We start from the raw sequence: 25,085 nt of genomic DNA on the forward strand, positions 1-25,085 counted from the left end.
TTAGGTCATGGTGTGCTTTATCAATTGCTTTTGTTTGCACAGCCAAAAAAAAAAAAAAAAGACCTCTTGTGTTATTGTCCAAGAAATCATTAAGCTTATGAGAGAACAGAATATTGTCCGAAGGGTGCACAGATCAAAATCCCAGACATACAGATCCTAGACTTCTCCAGCAGGCAGTAGGAGCCACCTTCCTGGATGCTAGAGATTGCTGCACCCAGAACAGGGCAGGAGTTGCTGGCTCAGACCAGAAATTGGAAGGTTCTGACCCAGACACAAACCAAGGGAAACCCAACCCAATTCAAGCCTCTCCAAAAGGTTTGTGTGTTATGTAAATCACTGAGTGTCTTCTCCAAAGGTATAGCTAGTCCTTGTGCCTGGTTTGTGTGGATGCTCTGTACCTTCTGAGTAAACAACAGCAGGAGACTTGTGAATTAGAATAATAGTTGAGGTTTTTCATGTTTTGGTTTTTTCCCCTGGAATTATTTTTATTTTTTCTTCTTATACAACAAAATAAAAGCAAAGAAACAAAATCAGATTTTTCTACCCAGTGACCATGTATTTTTAGATCTTATTGACCAAATGGTTTTATGGACTAGTAGGGCTATAAGAAAAATATCAAAGTGAAGAGAAGAGAATCGTTTTAATTTAATTAAGTCTAGCTTTAGGCAAATGAACTTACATTTTCTTTCTTTCCTCATTTTGCTGTAGACTCATAAAAACTTCACTTCAGGCTCACACATTAGAAAACCCAGCATTTGGGAGCCCCTGTTCTAAAGAACACCCAGAGTGTTACAAAGCTTTTGATGTTTCTTTAAATTTTAAACATTTGCAATATAAAGAGGTCAGAAGCAACTTATAAATAGTGGGAAAGGCATAACATACGGATGATTTTAGTTGATATAATTCAGCCTTCTCCCATTTGAATCAGTCATCTCTAGTTTTCAAAAAATGACATTTTGTCTGCTTATCCACTTCATACATTTTCTAGTGGTTTTGTAGAAATTACACAAATGGCATTTTTCGGTCCCTAGCCCTTTATTTCTTCAAAGAATATAGTCTACATACGTAGGTGTGTATGCATATGCTACTGAGTGATTGTATCCATAGGTACTTAGCCAATATTAATAAAGTTTAAAGCCATGAATAGATTTTATACACATCTGTCACTGCTAAATAGGACATTTCAAGATGATATGATGGGAAGCAATTTTCTGGCAAACTAAGAAAGGAGCTGCAAATATGAAGATCCTCTTATTCTGAGGCCTTGAAAAAACTACTTATTAATGGACACATAACCATGTGGTTCCCAGAAAACTGTGCCATGTAGACACATTGCCCATTGCTCAGACACACTTCCAAAGCTTATGTCCAGGGGCCTTTCGGATGCTTTTTGGGTTCAGAAAGCCATAGACTTGGAAGGGAGGAAACAAAGGCAGGAGGAGGAAGTGTGGAGATACAAAGAAGCCTTGCCTCTCGGGCAACGAGATGAGAGGTGCAGACACCAGGGCATGTGAGCATGTTGTAATGACCTCACCAGTTCCTGTTGGATGGAAACCAAAAGGAACTATAGCACCTCCACTTGAGCCTCTCACCCAACAGCAGCAAACACTTCCAGAAGACTCCTACCCCAAGACCTGGTCCTCTCTGCCTACATACAGAGTCCCCACCCTTCAGGAGGGTAACCAAGGTAGGCAATTCCCAGAAATCCAGGACAGAGTGTAAGCCCAGCCCCTGTGTGTCCTAAGCATTAGCTGACCTTCTGGAGTCACGGGGGCCAGGAGGACCAGGACAACCCCACAGCCAAGCCCAAGTGCCAGAGTAGAGAGCCTAGGCTAAGGCCTTATGCTGCTTCTGGTGCTTCAATCTGTGTTTGGGGTTTTGTTTTTGTTGGTGTTGGTTGTGGTTTTGATTTGCTTTACATTTGCAAATGTAGCAAAAAATAATGTTTCTAAACATTATAATTGCCTCAACACATCAGAAATCCAATGAGGTGCACGAGGGAACAGAGATCAACGAAGGGAAGAGTAGATTCATGTTACTCATCTCACACACCTTCTAGGACATCTTGTCTTTTCTGAGTAAGGGGGAGGTGAAATCACCTGTCCTATTAATATTAGATAGATAGATAGATAGATAGATAGATAGATAGATAATGTATATACACACATTTAGGTAGGTACAGGTTTAATTTACATAAGTAAACTGTCCCTTCATGTTAGATAGCTCCAGTACAGAAATTTGAAGTCAGAAAAATTAAGAGCTGGCACTTTGCTCTACTAAAAGACTTAGGGAAAGGGTTTCTTCACATAATGAGCCCTACATTCCTCCCCCTGCCAGTGTCCTTAAAATATAATTTATTTATGCAGACAGTATTTGCATGAATCATTTCAGAAACACAGTTACTTCCATAATTATGCATTTAAATGCATCACTATTATATCATAATTTTGCACCTAAATGGTAAGTAAAGAATTCAATACAATATTTGGGAGATCATTAATAACTTGAAGGAATTTGATTCTGAAAAATCCTTGTCTTTCCCATTTTTATGTAGCAATGATTCTGATGGGATACAATTCCAGAATATAATTATCTTATTGGGTTAAAAATATCCTCCACTTTTTTCTTTTAGGGTCCAGTGGCACAGTCTCCCCTATCACCCAAGCTGGGTGCTCAAGATGCACCCTTCATGTGGGCTGAGTACGCCCTCCTCTTGTAGTTAAGCCTCGGTTGTTGTTGGCAGATCAATGGGAGGGATTTACCCAGGCCAATCAGCTGCAAAGATTGGCTGTGACCACTGACCACCAACCTCCATGGAGGATCAGCTGTGTAGGGGCAGGGTGGTAGTGCTTCAGTGTGGTCTGTAGCTGTCCACTGGGTGCGCTGGCCCTGGGGTTTCCTGGGTGGTGCAGGCCAAGGCCAGTTCCCACTTTTGTTTTGCCTGGGGCCACCCCGCCTAAGCTATAAAACAATCTGAGATGGCTACTACTTGTGCTGGGTTTGGAGATTCCCAGGTGAAATCACGCTGTGAATCTAGGCTGTTTGCTGCTAGAGCTGGGCCTGGGATTCACTGAGGCCAGCTGTTGCTTATTTGAGAGGACTTAGAGAGTTGTGCAGCTGGCGCCAAGATCAGCCATTCATATGGAAAAGCAACCTGAGTGAGCCATAAATTGTGTGGGGTGGAATCTCTGCGGATCTCCAACGTAGGTCAAGCAGTGTTAACCAGGTTGATGGAGTCTCAGAAATGGCACCAATCTGCCATCTCTGCGGGGGAAGGGCCCAGAAAAGGGACAATGGCCCCGCTTGCCTTGATGCCAGACACCTCAGCCTCCCGCTGTACTCCGGTGCCCCTCAAGCCACCACCCCAAGGCCAGAGCCCAGAGGGAGTGAGTCTGAGTAGGTGAGTCCATGTGTGGGTTCTTTAAGGGAAGCTGTTTAGGACTCCAGTAGTTTTTTCCACCAAAAATCTCCGCTGGTTTCTGCAGCCAGAATTTGAGACTTATCTTCCTGGCACTAAAACCCTGGGCTGTGGGTCCTGGTGTGGGGCTGGGACTCCTCACTCCTGAGATATCCCTCATGAATTTTTATCTACCACACATGAGTGAGGGACCAGCCTGTTCCACATTTCCACTCCTATCAGTCTGGATGGATGTGGTTTCTATAATTCCGTCGTTGTCAGACTTCCATTCAACTCGATTTCTGATGGTTATGAGTGATGGTGGTTCTATATTTTAGTTGTAATTCTGATGTGATTGTGCGAAGAGGCAAGCCATGTCTGCACACACTCCATCTTGACTGGAAGTCCTCTCACTATGCACTTTAAATTGTCAAGATCACCATAATGTGGTACCTAAATGGAAATTAATTGTGGATTGTAGTTACAGCCTAGATTTAGTTCCTTTATTCATTCCTTTACTATTTCTTTTCTTTACTACTATATGCTGGGCTAATACTCATACAGTACAATAGGACAAGTAGTTCTTTTCATGTTATAAAAGAAAGAACACAGTACAATGGAAAGATTTTATTATTAATTTCTAGTAACTAGCTATGTGACCTTGAGCAAGTTACTTAATTCCTTTGACCTATGTTCCCATCTGTATAATAGAGTATTAATACCTAACCTAGAGTATTAAACATTATTGAAATGACATGAGATAGTATGCATTCAATGAATGGTGGTGGTTATTATTATTTGATCACATATTTTATTTCATATTATGATTATTACAGCCAGGTCATATCTTTGGTTCTGAGTGAGCCTACAATTAATTAAAATGAGGGCCTTTTCACCTGAGCTGATTCAAATATCCACAAGTATGTTCTTGTGAGATGTTTGTTTTTAACCTAAAATTGGAACTTGACATTCATTGCTATGAATTTTTAAAATTTTTTTTCCATTTTTACTCATTATTTCAGAACCTCAAGGACTCTGGATCCTGATTTCATCATCCAGTATATTAATTTTTCACTCCATTCTATGTCATGGTTTGCTGAATAAGTATACCTACTATGCCTTCAATATAATTCACCAAAATGCTCACCAGAATAGATTAGGTGAACCAAGACAGTACCAAGATATTTCTTGACTCCAAAAAATACTTCTCATGATGACATCGGTCCATCATTCTATAATTTCTTGTTTGGTTAATTAGCCAGCCAGGTATCTACATTCCTCTAGTCAGCCCAGTATGTCAGCCCCCCACTAAGAGAACAGTGTACGTTACCACATATGGCGTGTATCTATGTCACTCTATTAGTCCACATTATCAGAAGACAGACAAGAGTAATATTGGGCCCATGTAGTCTCCTGTTAACAAACCCTATCTCTTCCAAGTACTCAAAAGATACCATCTGCCTAATTACCTATGACGAAGCCCCATTCTTTAATGCTGCCCAGGATTTATGTCAAACTCCTGTAATTCCTAGAATCCAGGAATGCTGGATATCAGGAAAACATTTTCCTATCTGCAGCCTCCTGGCATTTTTTGCAATTTCCCTTTGGTTATTAAGAGTTACATACGTTTTCTGGTGATCACGGCTGGAAGTTATTTACTGGCTCCTTCCACTGATTTAAAGCAACGTTTGCATACTGGTGAATTTCAGGTACCATCTGCCCACAGAGGGCTGCTGTGTTGGACTTGCAATGATTATTTAAAATTCATTCGGAATGCCTTTGGATTGGGCAAGCTCTGCTACCCCAGAGTCCCTGCCTCTATTCTCATGTGTCGCCTGCTTCACCTACTTACTTATCTGCCCTGCTTATAGGCATTTAATTCTTATGCCCCTCACTTAAAGCTTTAAGATCATCCTCACCCTCCTCACCCCACCTGTCAGGCTCCACCTGTCAGAAGAAGTTACAATTTGACTTTTCTTCTTGGCAGTAACAATTTAAGCAAACTGGGATATACATTATTCCTAGTGTCATCTTTTAATCTAAAATTATCTTTCCTGAGCCACCGGACTTTATATCCTTTTTTCACTTCACCTAGATCCAAAAAAGTGATAGACACTTGACTATTAATAGTATATTCGATGTACACTTTTTCAAAACAGAGACAGGAATAATTTAGGATGTATGGGATTCATAAAAACCTCAGAACAGTGTAAACCGAAAAAAGAGAGCTTCACGCACCTCCTGCCATATTTTTTCCCCATGCTGGTCTTTGGTATCTCCATCGATTGAGTTAAATTTAAGATTGTCTCTCTTTTTCTTCTCAGAGTTAATGAGAAGAGTAATTGGCTCAAAGGGAAGGATAGATGACCCTAAGGGACTTTAAAAATTCATAAATTAAGTATCAGCCTATGGATAAGCAAGAATTAGCTTTAGCTGTTGTGCATCATTGGCTTTGTTTACTGTTGGCCCTTTCCTCCCCACGAGAGCCCCCGTGATTGGGCTCCCTTGCTGCAGGGTCATTCCTACCTTTCATCCGTCACCCACACTGCTGCGGGCACTCGAGGGAATGTCTGAAATTTAGAACAGGCATAGCCTGCCGAATCTTCTTCCTTTAACCATATTTCTTCTAACCACATTTCGAGGTTATCAGAAAAGAAAATGAATTTCAGGAAAATACCAATCCTTAAGTTAAGCAGTTACCTATTGAAGCTGTGTCACCAGAATCTTCTTTTGAACATTATTTTCCTCATCGCCTTGGCTAGAGAAGCTAGTCATCTTCTTAGCTGGGCGTTTCACTAACCTGCCTATTCATGGGCCCCTCCTGACTATCAGTCTTTTGGGCTCCCAGGAGCAGGAGCCACCTCGCATCTTTGAGCCCTGTTGCATCTCTATTGTGATTGCCTCCTGAGTTTTTCTGAAATGAGCCATACAAGGTCTGGACACGTGAAGGAGGAAAGAAAAATAAGGAGTTCCTCCTATTCAACACCTTCCATTCCATAGTCCCTCTTCTTTGGTTCCTTAGTCAATTCTAGTATCGGTCCCCTTGGGACTTTTTATTGATCCATAAATTTGTATCATCCTTATCTCCATTTTATCTCTTGAGTAGCTGGACCAGAGTCAGCTCCTAATGGCAACAATCATGACCTAAAACTCTTGGTTTGTTCCTCAGAACTATTTATATCTGTGATGCATGCCCATTTATACTTAACTTTTCAAGAAGTGTTTTGTTGGTTTTTTTTTTTAACTAAGGGACATACTTTTGTTATAGAACAAACATTGAAATTTGATTGTGGGCATGTTTATTCTTTTATAACTCCTTTATTAAACCCCTATCTATCACATCCATGACCTAAATGATACACAGTTAGGTTGTTACACACATCCTGAATCCTGGAAGTAAACGGATGAGACAGTCCTTTTTCCTTTTTCTTTTTTTCCAAGTCTTTAATTCCAAACCCCCTGAGAGCCCATAGGAGAGTTAAGATTTGGTGAGGAATAGTTTCTTGACCCTGTTCTGGCAGGCTTTCCTCCGCTACTTCCTTGCTTCCTAAGGCCACACTTCACTCCTGAGCCTCCCACTGGGCTCCTCCTGTTTTCCCAGAGAGCCTCTTCTTCCTTGCGCCTCCTGTCTTCCTCCCATCGACTCGGGCTCCTTCGTCTGTGTCCCATTTACTGCCCCCAACCAGATTATGACCCTTTTAGTGCTTCCTGTTTCTGCCTTAGCTCTATCTCTCACCTGCTAGTTTCTCTGCAGTACAGGGTCCTGGGATTGGAGGGAAGTGAAATGTGGGGAGCAGGGTCCCTACATTCCAAAGAGATATTTCACAGTGCTCAGACCAATGACCATAGGCAGTTATGCTAAAAGAACATCTTTATCTCTTGCATACAACCTTGTATTCACTAAGCTCCAGGAAAGGAGAAAGAGGAAGAAAACTATCCTACCTTTTGTTACTCTGCCAACACTAAAAAGCTAGGGGGACCCAGTACCTAGAGTATCCAAAACAAAAAGTCTCATTCTACAGAAATGCATGCTCTGCCCTTCTCCTGACTTTAATGAAGAAGTATTTTACTCACTTACCCAAAGCTTATTGCATTGCAAAAAATGAAATTGCAGTACTTGCAAAATCAAACTCCATCAGCTAGATGATGAAAAAGTAAATTATAAGTCTATAAGACACACAAACTTATTATTTTAAGTAATTTGTTTCTCAGGCTATGTTTATACCACAAAACAAAGTGAAAGAGGGAAAAATTGTATTTTCCTTCTGAAATAGCTGTGTTAGCTGGGTGAATAGCATCAGGTTTGCCAGGTGCAGAATTGCTCAATTTACACGTCTTTTGAGAATATACCTAACTATTGTAACTGAGTGTTCCTGGACTCTAGGCAGTGTTGAGTTGGTTATGGGGCGGCAGGAAAGAGCAAAGAAAAAATGTCTCCCAAACCTTAGGCTGTGTGAAGTGAAGATGAAGGGTAAAAGGGCAGTCAATGGAGTGAGTTTGGTTGGGCAGGGTTGGTTGGGTGGCTTGAGAGAGCGAGCGAGCGAGAGAGAGAGAGAGCGAGAGAGAGAGAGAGAGAGAAAGAGAGAGAGAGAGAGAGAAACAGAAATGGGCCCCAAGACAAAGGAATCACACACCTCAACCCTGACCAGCAGGAGAGCAGTTTAAAAAAAAGAAAAAAAAAGCCTACAAGTCACTGCCTCATACCTCCTTCTGGCATTGACACGATGTTCCTCCCTAACAGAGGTGTCATCACATTAACAAACCACCACCGATAGCACCACAGCTGAAGGACCCCGCGCTAATTCCCACTGTTCTTTGTACAGCATATTCTGTACACAACAGTTGTTCTTTTTAAGTTTAGGCCAGCAGTCAAGCAATTTACTGTACATATTAGGAATATTGGGAAAGTATCTTTATCCTCTCTAGAAAAGTTGAGAATGGATCGCATTCAGGTTCTCCAAAAGATTTGCCTTGGAGTTTTTAAAAGTGAACATTTGAGCTCAAACCATGACTTGGCTTTGGTTTGTCTTTTCCAAGTTAATTTAAGCAAGTGAAAAATATGGCACAATTTTATTTTAAACATGTGGCTTCTGTCTTTGTAAATAAGTGACCAGGTAGTTTATTAGATCATTGAAATCAAGTTCATAATAGTGATTGACTCAGTGAAACTGTATTGATTCCTAGCAGGCATTGGCTGGGCTGGCAACATGGAAATGGAAACAGGAATATGAGACAGATTATGCCCTTAAGAATTTACAATAGGGAGAGCCAAAACACCTCAAAGTAGCAGTAATGTAAAGCATCTGTGATCAGCTACCCAGAGAGACAGAGAGAAAGGAGTAGGGTAATTTACTTATTGATAGACACAAAGGGGTATTCAACCTTTTGGCACCTCTGGGCCACACTAGAAGAAGAGGAGTTGTCTTGGGCCACACATCAAATACATTGTAACACATAATCACACAAAAAAGTCTCATAATGTTTTAAGTAAATTTACGATTTTGTGTTGGGCCGCATTCACAGCCATCCTGGGCTCCATGCAGCCCACAGGCCACAGGTGGGACACCCCTGCGAGTTTCACACAAATTATTTTATGTAATCTTGGTTAAATTTCTTGATGGTTGTTTTTCTTTTGTTACTGACAGTATTGAATTAGATTAAATCGACTCCAGGTGCTTCAGTAACAGGACCACATTAATTCCTTTGGAGGCACTAAATCCTTTAAAAGGATTATTATGCATAACAACATGCTTATTGTATAAATGCAAATAAAATAATCCCAGTCCATATAAACTACAATGAGAATAGCTACATTCTAAAATTCTTTTGAAAATTTCTGGGTAAAGTCATCATAATGCAACATTCTCATTTTGTTGGTGACTCTGATAAGCCAACACCCTAACACATATATAGGTCATTAAACCCAGTCCCAAGTCACAGCTGAACCATGGGAGTGGTAAGAGTGGGGGACTCCACTGCAATGAGAACTATTCATCTTTGATGCTTATTTATCAGGATTGTGCATTAAAGTTCATTGAGGTAAAAGGAGATTAGCCATTAAAAGTCACTGGATTAGATCATCTCTAAAGACCCTTCTAGCTCAAAAAGATTTGGATCCTACGGTTCTCAATGAGAACATCACTGCCCTTCTCTCCTCCCTACCCCCTCCTCAAAACTGCAAAAACCCTTCCTCTTGGTTTCCCTCTGGTAGGACATTGATGACCAAGGTCCAGGCACAGATTTGACCTACCTGTCCAAGCTCTCTAAACCTCCGGCAGAGCAAACAGCAGTGACTCACATTCTCTCTTCTTGGCACAGGGTGGAGAACATGTCCATGCGACTGGAGGAAGTCAACGAGAGAGAACACTGCATGAAGGCTTCACTCCAGACCGTGGATATCAGGCTGGCACAGCTCGAGGACCTCATTGGGCGCATGGCCACTGCCCTGGAGCGTCTGACGGGTCTGGAGCGGGCCGAGTCCAACAAAATCCGCTCTCGGACCTCCTCGGACTGCACAGACGCAGCCTACATAGTCCGCCAGAGCAGCTTCAACAGCCAGGAGGGGAACACTTTCAAGCTCCAAGAGAGTATAGACCCTGCAGGTGAGGAGACCATGTCCCCAACTTCTCCAACCCTAATGCCCCGTGTGCGAAGCCATTCTTTCTATTCGGTCAATGTGAAAGACAAAGGTGGTGTAGAAAAGTTGGAAAGTCTTTTTAAGGAAAGGTCCCTGAGCCTACACCGGGCTACTAGTTCCCACTCTATAGCAAAGGAATCCAAAGCTCCTGCGGCCCCTGCAAACACCTTGGCCATTGTTCCTGATTCCAGAAGACCATCATCATGTATAGACATCTATGTCTCTGCCATGGATGAGCTCCATTGTGATATAGACCCTCTGGACAATTCCATGAACATCCTTGGGCTGGGCGAACCAAGCTTTTTGGCCCAAGTACCTTCCACAGCTCCTTCGAGTAGTGCCTATGCAACTCTCGCACCCACAGACAGACCTCCAAGCCGGAGCATTGATTTTGAGGACATCACCTCCATGGACACTAGATCTTTTTCTTCAGACTACACTCACCTCCCAGAGTGCCAAAACCCGTGGGACACTGACCCTCCAATGTACCACACCATCGAACGTTCCAAAAGTAGCCGCTACCTAGCCACCACGCCCTTTCTCCTAGAAGAGGCCCCCATCGTGAAATCTCATAGCTTTATGTTTTCTCCTTCGAGGAGCTACTATGCCAACTTTGGGGTACCTGTGAAAACAGCAGAATACACAAGTATTACAGATTGTATTGACACAAGGTGTGTCAATGCCCCTCAAGCAATTGCTGACAGAGCTACCTTCCCTGGAGGTCTTGGAGGCAAAGTGGAGGACTCATCTTGCTGCCATCCTGAGCGAGAAGCAGAACTGAGTCACCCCAGCTCTGACACTGAGGAGAATGAGGGCAAAGGCCGGAGAGCTGCCCTAGCAATACCCTCCCAGGAGGGCGATAACTCAGACAGAACCCTTTCCAACAACATCACAGTTCCCAAGATAGAGCGCGCCAATAGCTACTCAGCAGAGGAGCCAAGTGCGCCATATGCACACACCAGGAAGAGCTTTTCCATCAGTGACAAACTCGACAGGCAGCGGAACACAGCGAGCCTGCGAAATCCCTTCCAGAGGAGTAAGTCCTCCAAGCCAGAGGGCCGAGCAGACAGCCTGTCCATGAGGAGACTGTCCAGAACCTCTGCTTTCCACAGCTTTGAAAGCAAGCACAACTAAACCTTCCTAATAAGCACTGCAGGAGGCTCAGAATCCAGCCCTAAAATTCTCCCCAAACTCCACCTGTTCCCATTCCTTGAAGCATACCTGCTTTATTTTTAACTGAGCAAAGAAAGCAATGCCTTGGGAGGTGTTAACTCAAAGTTGACTTCTGGGCCACAGATCAAGAAAGCATTTGATCTGGCCCAGTGCCAAACACAGCGGTTATAACTCACGCTCACACTTGATGGGTAGGGAGGGGAAAGAGAGGGAGAAGAGGGGTTGATATGAATGTGTATCACTAGTCACTTCAGAAAGCGTTGAGCTCTGGGAATGAAGGGACTTCATGCATTCTTCATGGCAGGAGGCATCTTTCAATTTCTGACCATTATCAAGAGTTTTAGGATGCAGGGCTAAATTGCAAAATAAATAAAGTAGCCAGCATACAAATGAGATATTCTAAACTTCAATTCTGTTTTCTTTTCACATTGGCTCCATCACTGGTGACTGATGAAGAGCATCCTTTTTATTCAGTATAAGCCGGCAGCAAGCAGTTCTACCTAACGTCCCACATCCTTCTCATGCCAACACTTCTGTAATTGATCATTATAAAGAAAGAACAAGGTAACAGTCATAGTTCACCTGTCTCATATATTAACTTCTGGTGCCACAACTGTTCATCTTTTTTGAAGAAAATAAGGGAAAAGAAATGCCTTTTTGTATATTGCGAGTGAAATGAAAGAATTAATGTTAAAAACAAATGTCAAGTGGCCTATTATATAGAGTGGGCATTCAAGTATAGTTGAGCAAGCTCAGGATGAATGTAACTAAGTAATTTTATATTTCTAATTTATTTTGTATCTTACCTGTCATCAATGAATTCGCTCACTGAGCGTATAATAGTGAACTAACAAAAAAGAGAGCGGGCAGAACTCACCTAAAATTGCCATATGGGATATCTCACCAGTCATGTCATGTGTGATGCTGCTGTGTGACCTTCATCATGTGCATGACCTCACCATGTCTTCTGAACATCTCCAAGATGTAACTGCCAATTTTTCACACCACTCATCACAGGACCATTTTGTATATGAATATCTGGTGGATATTTTCATACCTAGAGTTTTGCCATTTAATCTGAGCTCAGCATAAATTTAATTGGAGTTTTTCAAGGGCTGGTATCTTTTTTACAGAAATGTTCCAAAGTACTTTTTAAGGAAGTGACAAAACCATAAATAACCTTCGCATTGACTGGGAGTTTGGTATCAACCCAAAGCCATCAGCTGCAGGCACACCATGAGTATTTTTCCTATATACAGAGCTATTAAAAAAAAATACAGTAGACTAAAAGAGAAAGAAAAGAAACCATGTAAAGAGTTCTATAACATATGCTGCTTATATACATATATATACATTTACACAAAGAGACATGTTATATATAGTATATAAACAGGTATATGGAGCTTTGGACTTTTCTATCACCTTGAGGTATAACCACAATTTTTAATATCCAAGGAATTTCATTGGAAGAATTCATTATATTTCAAGAGATGTGGAAATTATGATTTTCTAAATCACTATGACCCTAACATTTTCTTGTACCAAACTAGAATTGTCAGAATGAATTGCTACCTACGCGCTGCCCCCTCTTTTTTTTGCCCAAAAGCAGTCACTCTCATGACATCTCATTTCTCCTGCACAAAGTGATTACATCAAGTACAACCTGAACAGACATCATTCTAAACCAGGTAGTATTATGGATTCTAGAATATAGGTCTACATGCTTCTACATCAGAATCTGGATTTGAAATGGGATAAAGAAATTTTGATCCTCAATTCTTTTGATTTCTATTTGGATCACTGATTTAAAAAAATAAAATAAAATAAAATCTTAAAGGAAAATGATTTAATGTTCCTGGCCCAAAACAAAAACTGGTTCTTTTGTTTAGTGATTGTTGGGAACCCCAAATTTTCTCATTATGTGACATCAAGTAAATACATGGGCAAAAACTTTAGCCTTTAAATTTAAAAAAAAAAATCTGAATAAGATTTTTGGGTGTAAAAGTAGTGATGAGGCCCCATATAAAGAATTAAGGGATTTCTTTTTCACTCCTTAGTATTTAGGTGAGTCAGAAACAAGCATATATGCATTTGGTCTGAGATAAATCAGTTGCCCTTAAACTTTCTAGAGTCATGAATCTCTTTTAGGATCTGATCAAAGCTCTGGGCCCTCTCCCCAGGGTAAAAAATATATATATACATATGGAAAGTTGCAATATATCTTTAAAAGGTTCTTGTACCCCTGGTTCCATACTGATTGATGATGAGAAAGAGGAACCATGTTTGTTCATAATCAATACAGTTGTAATAATAGGCACTTTACATTTTGAGACCAATTCTCTGTGATTCTCAGGAAGGCCAAGTCTCAACACCAGAGTTAGAACCAAGATTTTGTAATTTATGTTCCTTAGATTAGATTTTGCTAGTCTGATATGCTTACATCCTAACATATTGATGATTATAAGTACAGAGCACACTCACAAAGCAGGAAGGCTCTCTGTAGAGGAATCCAAGAAGGAGGTGAAACCATTACTCTTTGACCACAGAGCAGGACATCACAGCACCTCCAGGGCCTTATTCTGGACCAGACAAAGTGGGGGAAAGAAAGTAGTAGGCTGGGTGTTTCCATTCATTGCGATTTCTGGAAAAGACAGAACAGGACCTGGGAAACAAAGTACTTAACAGTCCTGACCTTGTGACTACCTATTTTTGTTGTTGTTGTGCATGAAAATAAAGTTCTTACTTTATTTTAATGAAATGTATAAGCCAAATTTAAATGACTTTAAACACAAACTGTGTAACCTCTGTGAGCCATTTCCTTCCTGTGCGCATACATGTGTGTTATGTTTCAATCCATTTCTTTCTGTTTCTGGATCCTCTGCCCACCGATGGGGCATCGATTCTGTGGCCTTGTACAGTCAGCTTGTGTGCAGCTCATGTATTCCACCATGTCCCTGATCGAGGGGATGTTAATTATCTGTCTCTGTGAATTAAGCAGCTCATGAGCAGCAAGTTATTGGGGAACATAAATAAAGTTATAGAGAACTCAGAGAACTCAAGGAAGTAATAGCTTTGGTTTAATCATCTGCTTCTAAGGTGCCAATTTTTATATACTACTATAGGTAATGATTCATTCTAAATTGCCTGGTCCTTTTGAAAAATTAAGGATGTTTTATGAAAATGACCATGAAAATTTCCTGATAAACCAACATACCTTATATTTATAGTGAGAAATGCCCTCCTTAATGGATTTGAATGAGGAGCTGGAAAGCTTGGGGGTCATTGTGATGGCTAGTTTGTGTATTTCTCCAAGCCAGACAGTGTATTAGCGGTCAGAATGCAGCACTTTACAGAACTGGATTTTTTTTAACTCTAGGCTTCTAGGTCTAACATATTACTTAGCACTTTGAAAGTTCCCTCTTGAAAATATATATATAAGAATAATCAAATGGGGAAAATGTATTTGTAAAAACACAAAATGTGTTTCTTCTGAATGTTTCAAATGTATTCTAAAAGATGGTTTCTATAGATAACATTATGGTAGATAACTGGATAGTGCATTATTCTACTTTCTGAGGCTGTACAGTCTAATCTTCCTGAATTTCTGGGCTGTTTAACTTCTTTAATGATAATAAATATTATCCAGTCATCCATCATGCTATATCTGTAGGCTATTCCATTCAATGTGTTGGGCAATGCTGTATAATAAAATACATGTAAACAGATATGTAACCCGTGTTTAACTGAGCATAATTGTAGCATGTGGTTGTATTAATGAACGTTACAGGACAGCTTTATAATCATTACAAATCTGTAACATTCAATAAAGAAGCACATGTTGCAAGGATTAATTATGTCCCCAATTCCATGTTATTTAGCATCCTCGTGAAATGGGCACTTTTGTTCCTGGTCTGCTTTGTTTTTCACTTTCCTGTAGACCACTGTAAAATATTTGTATAAGCTGATGTACAGCCTCTAACCAGCCCTGCAAGCTGTGATAGGCACGTTGCAATTTTGTGAAAGACAAACTGGCATGTTATGCAAAAGACTATCTGACAAATGAACCTAAAATAATATTTTAAACTCCAGTTTAACTAGCTCTTTGTTTACATCTGCTGGCCCAATGTGGAAGCAGTGTACAGTATTTTATAAATATGCTCATTTAGTAACACTACTCTGTTTCTAGATAAAGTGATGCTAATGTGTAAGTGGTAATATACTTGTTCTAGATATTGCATTATAACTCACTCTTCTTGAACAATAGCAATGTGACTTAAATGAAGTAATCCCACTCTAAACCCAGTCTTAATTTTGTGGCAACATAATGCATGCACTGCTTTATGCATTTCTTTTGACTTTTTAAAGACACTTCACATTTTACTCTTGCCTGCTGTGACACTTAAACGAGTTAGGAATTCACTCAAATTGTTGGGCTTCTTACACTGTTTGGGGATTATGTTCAAGTTTTAAAAATTAAAAACAAAAAGAGTAACCAAGGGTTTTTTTTTAAATCTGTTTTTAAGCTCTGAACAAATAATATGAAATAAAGTATTAACAACAAAGTGTATAGCTATGGGACCTGGAGAACGCTAGCCAACGCCATTTGGGTTCACCAAGGTCTAGGTGTCGGTGCATCTGTGATATATGAAAGACGTGTTTCTGATTCTTTAGGGCCACTGGGTACAAATTGCTAAACCAGAGATGAGAGTGAGAAGTCCGTTGATGACAGTGCAGAAATCCACAGATCATCGTGAATAAGTGGTCCCGCGATAAAGCGTATGACTGCCCTCCTACATGGTAGCTTGTCTCCTGTGGTGAGCCTGCCCTGGGGGCAGGTGAGAGATGGGTGACTGGGAGTCTGATTGAGCACTGGGTGACTCTGAAGAGTTTGCCCTTTAAAGAAATCACGATTTCATTATTAGAAGCCATTCAACACCTGGAAAAGAGAGGGGCCAATCTGCACAGTCTTATAAAGGACTGTTCCTCAAAAGAGTAGAGAAAACTTTTCTCTCAACCTACGCTGGCCCAAGTTTTCTTTTTACTTCTCTCTCTCTCTCTCTCTCTCTCTCTCTCTTAGTAGAGTCAACCAAAGGAGCGGTTGGTTCTGATATAAGGAAAACAAGATTTTTTTTTCTTTTCCTTTTTTTAAAATTTATCTGAGAAGGTAGTTGTGTTAACTTTTATCTGTTGAATCCCTTGCACTGATCACTGCAAATGAAATCAAGAAATGACAATTTCTATTGTACACATTGTCTAAGGATTTCATTGGCCGAGTAATCTACATGGCAATAAGAGTGAGATGAACTTCCCTCTTCCCTGCCTTACTTCCAGACCACTGCCTGTTTGCACAATGTTTGGAAAAGGACATATCCATAGGCTTTCTGAGGAGTGTCATCACGAAACTTGGCCCAGGCCTTGCCCTGGCAGAGGCAGAGGCAGGCTGCCAAGAGCTGTGGGACACAGTGGAAGTTCAGCCTCGTGCCTAGAGTGCAATCTCCCTCACGCCCTTGACTTTCTTCCTTTCTCTCAGTGTAGCACAAGATGCTTTTTTGGCCAGACCAACAGACCCTGGGCCCATTACCTCAATACCCTATGGACCCTGGCACAGTAAACTGAAATAGTGGCTACTTCGTGGAAAAAGCCAAACATTCAGACTATGTTCCAGCCCTAATCTTCCCACTAACTTAGCTTCCTCCCCCAGCTCTACCCCACACAACCAACTTGGCTGGTGTTTCCCTCAGCTGCAACCAATTCTTTGCCTCTCCGAATCCCAAAAGGGTCCTTCACACCTCCAGCACACCTTCCTGCAGGTCATCAGAATCAGCCATCTGCATCTGGACTGTGGGCTTGCAAAGTCAAATAGGTGGAGAGGCTGGGTGCGGAACCACAAGTGTGCAGGTTGGACTGGTAAGGGACAGCAGGAAGAAGTGGGGTTTGTAGGGCAGGAGAGAACACACGTCCCTCTACAAAGACATTCACATTCCCATTTGTAAACACTGTGCTAGCCAAACAAATGTACCTGCCAGCAGCATTCAGTCCCAAAGGCAATAGCTTGGGACCTCTGATTTCGAGCCAACTGGGATCATATTCTTGATTCCAACTTAGTTAGCATATATACAAAACACACTGAGAACTGAGGTGGGGGAGAGGAACTCGCCCTATTCAGGGGCTTACCGTTCCGAATGATATATGCCACATTATTCTGAACGCAAATGCAGGATCTTTGTGAGGGAGATTCAGAAGAAGAACAGTACCGTAGCATCGTGTCAGGCTTCTCTGCTTCCTGTCACTACAGCATCTGACCTGAGTTTATATTGTTGCTCCTGCTGTTCAAAAAAAGAGTACACGCAGTAACTGTACTCATTGCTGTTTCATAACATAGAATTTAGACTCTCATTTGTAAATGTTCTAACCATAGTTTGTAATGGGGAAATTATTAAAATATCATTTTTAAATGAATTCCTATAAATAAAACAATTTTGAAATTGGGTTTGTTAAATATATATACATCTTTTCCTCCTTTATGTATGGATAAGCAGCGGTTTGCATATCTATCGACATTATAAATATATATCAATTCTTAGAGGAATTGTTCTTTTTTTTAAAGGTCTATTATTGGATTCACAATGCACTTTGAGCTTGTTTGTTTAGATATATAATTCGAAGCAGAAGTTAGCAGATACCACAGGAAAAACTTTCTGAAATTTCTGTAACACACGTTTTGCAATAAAAAAAGAAAAACTTCAGTAGTTCAAAATATGTCTTGGACTTCCTTGTGCATTTATTTGCCTCCATTTCATCTCTACCATCCTCATGCCAAGAACTGCTGGGGCACACAGAGGTGATTGCTTAGGACTCAGTCCATGGAGATTACAAACTGGTGGCCTGCGGGCCATGCCTCACCAGCAGAGAAGAGGTGTTGGTGGCTAGCATGGTGTTTTTTTTTAAAATGGAAAGATATAAAAACGGACACATTTCCCACCTAATTCCATATTCCTGTCTTGTCTTGAAAAATCTGAACTAGTAACATGAGACCTATATTCCCACATGACAATAATCACCTCAATCATGGTACCTTGGCTGCCTTTTTATAAGGAACGTGTACCCTCTGATATACTACGGTCCCCACCACTCCTTCTCTCTCTTCCATGTGGTTCCCTTCACTCACTAGCATCACCTGGAAAGCCTTATATGCATCGGAGTACTAGACCCCTCTATTAAGAGATATAAAAAAGACAGTGGCAGCTCTAGAATTTCTGAGTAGAAAAAGCGTAAGGGTAGCAATTTCCCTGGATACGAGACACATGAGGAACTTGTCTTCACACTAAAGATATAGCAGGCATGCTTTCATAATCCATTTTCAAGTATATTATTAAGATCTTTTATTGGACCGGCCTTGAGAATGATGAGGGATGGGAAAAACGGGCTCAATCCCACCCCTCAGTAAGTAACTCTGCTTGTAGCTCCTGCCAGAAAGAATGAACAATGGTCCTTGAGCATACAAATATTTTAATTTCAAATAACAGTGAGAAGAAAAATGCAGAACATATATACATGCAATTCTTTATTCAAAAAATAATTTGAGTACCTGCTATGTGCCAGTGGTATGTCAAGATAAATAAAGTGGCAAAGTCCCTGCCATGTGGAGTTTTAAATCTAGCTGTAATGAAATGTAATTATGTACTGTCTTGTAATTACCATCTAATTGTCTAAGGAATAGAATATGAGAAGTGAGAGTCTAGAGGTTCAGGGGAGTGACAATGTTCTGTGACTCAGGACAAGGATGTCTCGGTGGAGAAGGCTCCACTGAATGTACCCAAAAGGGCAGGGAAGGTTTAACTAATCAGGCAGAGACAGACACTTCAGGTAAGAGGAACATTAATTTCACAAGCACCCAAATGTAGCAGTGCTTCCCTCTGGTTAGGGCTTCCAGGCAGCCCCAGCTTCAGGGGCTGCATCTGCAGCAGGGACCCCAGTTTTGAGAATGAGGCTTTGCTCCCACCAGCACGTCTGTCTTTATCTTTCCCATTGGCCTGGTCTAGTCAATATTTTGAAAATGACTGGCATAGTTTTCTGCAAGCACCTTGTTCCTTTCCATAAATACACATGTTTCTATAACCCATACTATATTCAACCATGTGTCTTCAATTTCCTGGAAAATCAGGTCAACCATCATTTGCTGGCAAAAATGTCAGATTTAGACCTTTGTAGGGCTTTCTTGAAGGAGATATCAAGAGAGGTAGATGACAACTAAGTTCTCTGAACTAATGTGTTTGTTTATATTACCCTCTTTGATAAGAAGCCAGAACATGGCTTGCCATATAAAGGTCCAGGTGATCACACCCTTATCAGTAACATGTTCTCAGTAATTCTTTCTTTTTTACCCTTCCTGAAGTCTGGTTGTTAGCTTAGCCTCTTCCCAAACATTCAGCACATTACTTTCTTATACTGTAAGTCATTTACCAGAAGCCTTGGTCTGTATAACAGTCATTCTCTTACAACGTACCATTAGGATAGATACTGTGTTATCCTAGAAAAGCCTTCCTTCACTCAAAATCATGGACTGTTGCCCCCCAATATTCTTTGTCTCAAGCACTAAAAACCCATTTCAACGCATGATTAAATATCGTGTATGTAACATAAAGGTGCATACTGATTAACACAGACAAGGTGCTTGCAGAAAACTATGCCAGTCATTCCATTTTCAAAATATTGGGCAGGCCAAGCCAATGGGAAAGGAAGGTAAAGATAAAGGTGCTAGTAGCCAAGACTCATTCTCAAAACTGGGGTCCATGCTGGAGACGCAGCCCATGCAGCTAGGGCTGCCTGGAAGCTCTAACCAGAATGAAACACTGTAACATTTGGTTTCTTGCCAAAGTTTAGTTTGCTGGGGCTGCCTTTTAAAAACACCAGAAACTGGGTGATTTAAACAACAGAAATGTATTGTCTCACATTTTTGGAGGCCAGAAGTCCAAGATCAAGGTGTTGGCAGGGTTGGTTCCTTCCCAGGGCTGTGAGACCGAGTTCCGTGCCTCTCTCTTAGCTTCTGGAGGTTTTCCGGCCATCTTTGGCGTCCCTTGGCTTATAGAAGCATCACCCTGATCTCTGCTTTCATCCTTACATGGTGTTCTCCCTGTGTATTGTGTGTATCCAAATTTCCCCTTTTTATAAGGACACCAATATGGGGCCCACCCTAGTCCAGTATGATCTGATCTTAACTAATTACACTGGCAATGACCCTATTACCCAAATAAGCTTACACCACGAAGTACAAAGGGTTAGGATTTCAACATAGGAATTGGGGTGGGGGTGGTGCAAAAAAATTCAACCCTGAACACTGGATGAATTTGTGAGTAGAAATGTGATCAAATTTATCTTTTTAATGCATTCTCAGGTAAAGAAATCAGAGCTCAAGAATCAATTGAAAATAGTATATGTGTTGATCAATAGGAAAAGAAATACAGATCAATTATGCCATGTCATGAAGCCATTAGAAATAATTAAATCTTTGTATATTGACATGAAAGGATGGCATTGGTGTATTATTAAGTCTCTAACAGCAGATATGTGGTCTAATCCCCATTTTTGCAAAAACTAAACTAGGTATGCAGATATCGATATATTTGTATAAGAATAGTAAAAAGACTGAAAGAATATACCAAAAGGAAAAAAAAGGAGTAAGAGTTTTGCAACAGAATATTTTTCCAAAAATTCAAATACTGTTTAAAAGTAATTCAAAGTAGCCTAAGAAGAATTAGTTTAAGTATTAATAGACATCAGCCAGGAAGGTTTTCTTTGCCTTCTTTCTGTTCAGAGACCTGTTCTAAGCATCGTCACAAAAGTCACACATCCTGCAATGGCAAGTTGCCTCCTCTGAGGAAGGGAACATGGAAGAAAAGATAATAAAAGTGGTAGCAATGGCTTAACTACTAATGTCGTGAAATTGTAATTTTAGGCATAAATACAATCAATGCCTTTTGAGCAGCTATATTGTTCCCCTGGAAGAACTGAAAATTTTATTAAAAAGGCAAGGCTGTCATGACTAAGAATATAATTACATGTTGTAGTTATTTAATTAGAGCTGTTGAAAAAATGAAGATGAGCAGCCCAAATTTAGCTCATCAACACTGAAAGTACTCAACTTGAAGCAAAATAGCCACCAAGAAGGCAGTGTGTGGATGGCTTCCCACACTTGGATAGGGAATTGGACTCTGAGATTCTGCATAGAACAAACTAGAAATGCTCTTAGGATTAAGAGGAAGGAACAAACTTTTGTAGCCTGGCAGGGACTAAAGAAGACAAAAGGTGAGAGGCATTTCCAAGGCTGGAGCCTCAGGAGGAGCAAAGGTGTAGCCATGAAAACTATGAAGCCGTGCTTTGTAACAGCAAGAAACCAACCTGACCAGGGCAGAGTACTCACACTGGAGATTTGTGGGAAAGTTTAACAACCCCTTACATTTACTTAATCTTCTCAACACATCTATGAAATTAGCATTATTACTCTCCTGTCCCAGATGGGGGGAAAAGTGACTCATCATTTTATGTATAGGTGCCAGATTAGAATCTGGACTTTGTTCTGTGATAAGAAGAAAGCAACTCAAGTGTTCTGGGTAAAACTGTGACATAGAAATATGTCCAAGGAGGGACGTGCGCAGGATTTTAGGCAAAACATGGGGAGGAAAGTGGGTAGAGGGATGAAATCTGTTGACATAGATATTTCTGAATATTTTCTTTTTCAGAGCTCAGATATAAACCATGCAAAAAATCAACCTGGTCTCTGCCATGTACTGGCTTCTGGGAACTGCGGAGGCTGCTCCTAAATTATGTTGCCTTCTTAGGGATTTCAACCAGACTTGTCTCTGCTATTTAGGTTTCTATCCCCACACCAAAGGCTCCCTAGTGGCTCTATTTCATTCAACCAATTTTCCTGGACCATTAGCTCAGTCTGCTGTGACAGAAAACCAGGTCAGTTCTGTAAAGCATACAGACATTCCAAAATTTCTAAAACTGCTTTTTATCCTAATTTGTTGTTTCAATTTCTCTGTTATGCAGGGTTTAGAGGTTGGATCAAATCAGTGGCTCTTAAATTTCTCGAGTTATAACTAACCGTTTATCAGACTCTTTTGAAAGCTAGTCAACCTTAAGCGCGGGGGGTGGGGAAGCTTAGATTTTTGGAGACTCTTTAAAGGGGCTTATGGAATCCCAGAAACTCATCCACAGTCACCAAAGGAGGACTCTATGAACCCCAGGATAAGAATCAAATGTGTTTCCAGTTCTAAAGCTGAGACTCCGTGCAGGCTGGCAAAGCAGGAAGCACACACAGTCATTTTGAAACATCTATCTGCAGAAGAAATCAGGCTGACAGCTGGATGAGCCACGATGTGAGCCGCAGGCGCCCAGCCGTCCTCCTCCACAGCTGCTGAACAAATGCGCTGAAGTCGAGACAGTAAGATCTTGAATTAAGTAAATCAACCTATTCCTGACAAAGGCAATGCGAACAGTCTGTGCACCCTCCAGACTCCTGCAAACCAAAGATTCAACAGCCCTCCAACTGTAAGTTCTGCCTGGAAATGAATATTAACTAATAGTCTTGTCAATTATCAGTGTGTCTTCAGATCAGTCTCCCTGCCTCCATGAAGGACTATCTGCTGATGAGAAAGCCTCCCATATCTAAGCACCAACTTTTCTCCTGGGGTATTTATGGTATTGATACTTAGCTAGGTTTCCTCTCTGTCACCCCAGACGTTCTAAGTGAACAGGCTATCTGCTATTTTTGAAACCACAATGAGCTGCTGTGCCACGATGATGCTCTACAACTATGTCGCATCTTGTAGTTTTTCCAGTAAATCTTTGAATCGTCATGTCTTGGTAGCACAGTCTAGTGTCAACCTCTGAGTCTCTCAGTCCTTCTTTTTGCCCATTAACTTTTTTTAAAAAAAATCCTTGCCCAAAAATATGTCCATTGATTTGAGAGTGAGAGGAAGGGAAAGAGACAGATACAGAAAGAGAGAGAGAAAGAGAGAGAGACAGTGAGAGAGAGAAACATCAATCAGTTGCCTCCCATACATGCCCTGACTGGGGTTCAAATCCACATCATAGGTACGCGCCATGACCGGGAATCAAACCATTGAACTTCTGGTGTACAGCATAATGCTCCAACCATCTACGCTGGCTGGCTGGGGTCCCACTAACTCTTAGTTATGAATATTTTAAAACATGCAGAAGCATGGAAAGAATAGGACAATGAACATTCTAATACCCTCCACCTATGATCAGTGATTACTGACATTTTCTCTATGTGCTTTCTCTCTGTATATGTGAAAAGTATTAAATTATAATACTTAAATTATAAAAGATATAATAATTAAAACACTTTATGTCCACATACTTCAAAATTTATCTCCTTAGAATGATAATATACTCTTCCATAATTATAATACCATTATCACTGCTAAGTAAATTAACAATAATCCTTAATGCCATCTGATATCTGGCTCATATTTCAATTTCTTAAAATTGTTTCCAAGTTTACTTCTGCAGCCATTTTATTTTCCAAATCATCACATTTGGTTGATATACCTCTTTAGCATTTTAGTCTAGAGCATACACTTATTTTTCATGACATTGACTTTTTAAAGAGTCCAGGACAATTGACCTGTAGAATGTCCCATATTCTGAATCTGTGTAATTATTTTTCTCTTGTCCTGTTTATACTCCTCCATCCCCATATTTCCTGTAAACTGGAAGTTTGATCTAAAGGCTTTCCCGGATCCTGGTTAATCACATTTGGCAAGAATACTTCACAAATATCTTACATTCTTTTGTATCATACTTGGAGGCACATAGTGCCAAGTATTTCACCAGTAATAGTGGTGCTAAGTTTGACCACTAGATCTTGCCAATGTGACCATACATTTTCACCTTTATAACTCATAAGTAACCTTGGGGCAATACTTATGTAACATGGAAATGTGCCATTACCCCAAAAACCTTTTGCCTAATGGTTTTAGTATCAGTTGATGGGCTTGACTAAGTCACTATTACATTGGGGGTTGCAAAATGCACCCCCCTTCTAGAATTCATCTAAAGGGTTGGTCCTATTTTCACATTCAAGTGATATGAGAATTAGGTCTAATCAGTCTACCATGGCTCTTGTTGTCACACATTGGCACTGTTGAAGCCTGGCCCTGCACCGTCTAATGATTCTGGCCAACCCTGAGATCATATCACTTCAGTCGAGATCTTCACACAGGCTGCTCGGTCTGCTAAGGAGGCTGATCCCCGCCCACCAATGCTAAGGGAACTATGGGTACCTACTCCATAGGCCCCCAGTTCAGTTCTCTGGTTCATCACAGCACATCACAGACTCATCACAGCACATCAGGCCACCCTCAAGTGCTGATTCCAATTAACAGTGTCATCTTCTACTTTGTAGATTCTGTGATGGAAGTAACTGCATTCTTTTCCCAAAGATCCACATTAGGGAGCAAGTGGTTTTTCCATTATAACTGTAAAGAGTGGGTCTGACAATGCTCCCTTTTCCTATACATCCGTCTAAGGGAAACCATTCTCAGTGACTCAGACGACATGTCCTCCTAAGAGTGCCTCCCGCAAGTGATTCTAAGGTATTTACACCCATGTCTAGGGGTGCTGCCTTCAGTGATTCCAAAGTTATCGCTGTTACCTCTAGAGAAATACAAATGGTAGAGCCTCTTATCCATAAGGTACCTGCAATTGGTCTTATGCTTATAAAATATACATATATATTCTCGTAGCTGTTAATGTTCTTTCTTCATAAGATTATTTATGCAGCTTGTGACGATACATATTAAGCTAGTCAATTAATAATTTAAACCTCTCTCCCAAAACCTAGGAATT

At 40.7% G+C, this 25,085-nt stretch overlaps 1 protein-coding gene and 1 long non-coding RNA gene across 13 annotated transcripts in view; one reads left to right on the plus strand and one right to left on the minus strand.

The window, feature by feature from the left end:
* Positions 1–13,700, plus strand: part of TRPM3 (transient receptor potential cation channel subfamily M member 3) — a 493,648-nt gene extending 479,948 nt beyond the window's left edge. For 3 of the 4 annotated variants that reach the window (XM_054583028.1, XM_054583029.1, XM_054583030.1), the window contains one exon: positions 9,716–11,525. In XM_054583028.1, the coding sequence (XP_054439003.1) occupies positions 9,716–11,168 (1,453 nt within the window). In that variant the 3' untranslated portion in view covers positions 11,169–11,525. Of the gene's footprint in view, positions 1–9,715; positions 11,526–11,663 lie in introns of those variants that run through there. The other variant, XM_054583031.1, reaches the window with a different exon arrangement.
* The window catches only part of LOC129078268 (uncharacterized), a 94,243-nt gene extending 73,711 nt beyond the window's left edge, over positions 1–20,532 (minus strand). For 5 of the 9 annotated variants that reach the window (XR_008529947.1, XR_008529943.1, XR_008529946.1 and 2 more), the window contains exons 1-4: positions 20,160–20,532; positions 17,382–17,533; positions 13,689–13,848; positions 9,648–9,737 (exon numbers count right to left, since the gene is read on the minus strand). This is a non-coding gene — a long non-coding RNA (uncharacterized LOC129078268). Of the gene's footprint in view, positions 1–2,142; positions 3,851–9,647; positions 9,738–13,688; positions 13,849–17,381; positions 17,534–20,159 lie in introns of those variants that run through there. The other 4 variants (XR_008529949.1, XR_008529945.1, XR_008529944.1 and 1 more) reach the window with 3 other exon arrangements.
* Positions 20,533–25,085: the final 4,553 nt, after the last annotated feature.

This window comes from Pteronotus mesoamericanus, unplaced genomic scaffold (genome assembly GCF_021234165.1).
Source record: "Pteronotus mesoamericanus isolate MK-2021 breed Mesoamerican mustached bat unplaced genomic scaffold, CSHL_Meso_final contig_73, whole genome shotgun sequence".
NCBI classification, from domain to species: domain Eukaryota; kingdom Metazoa; phylum Chordata; class Mammalia; order Chiroptera; family Mormoopidae; genus Pteronotus; species Pteronotus mesoamericanus.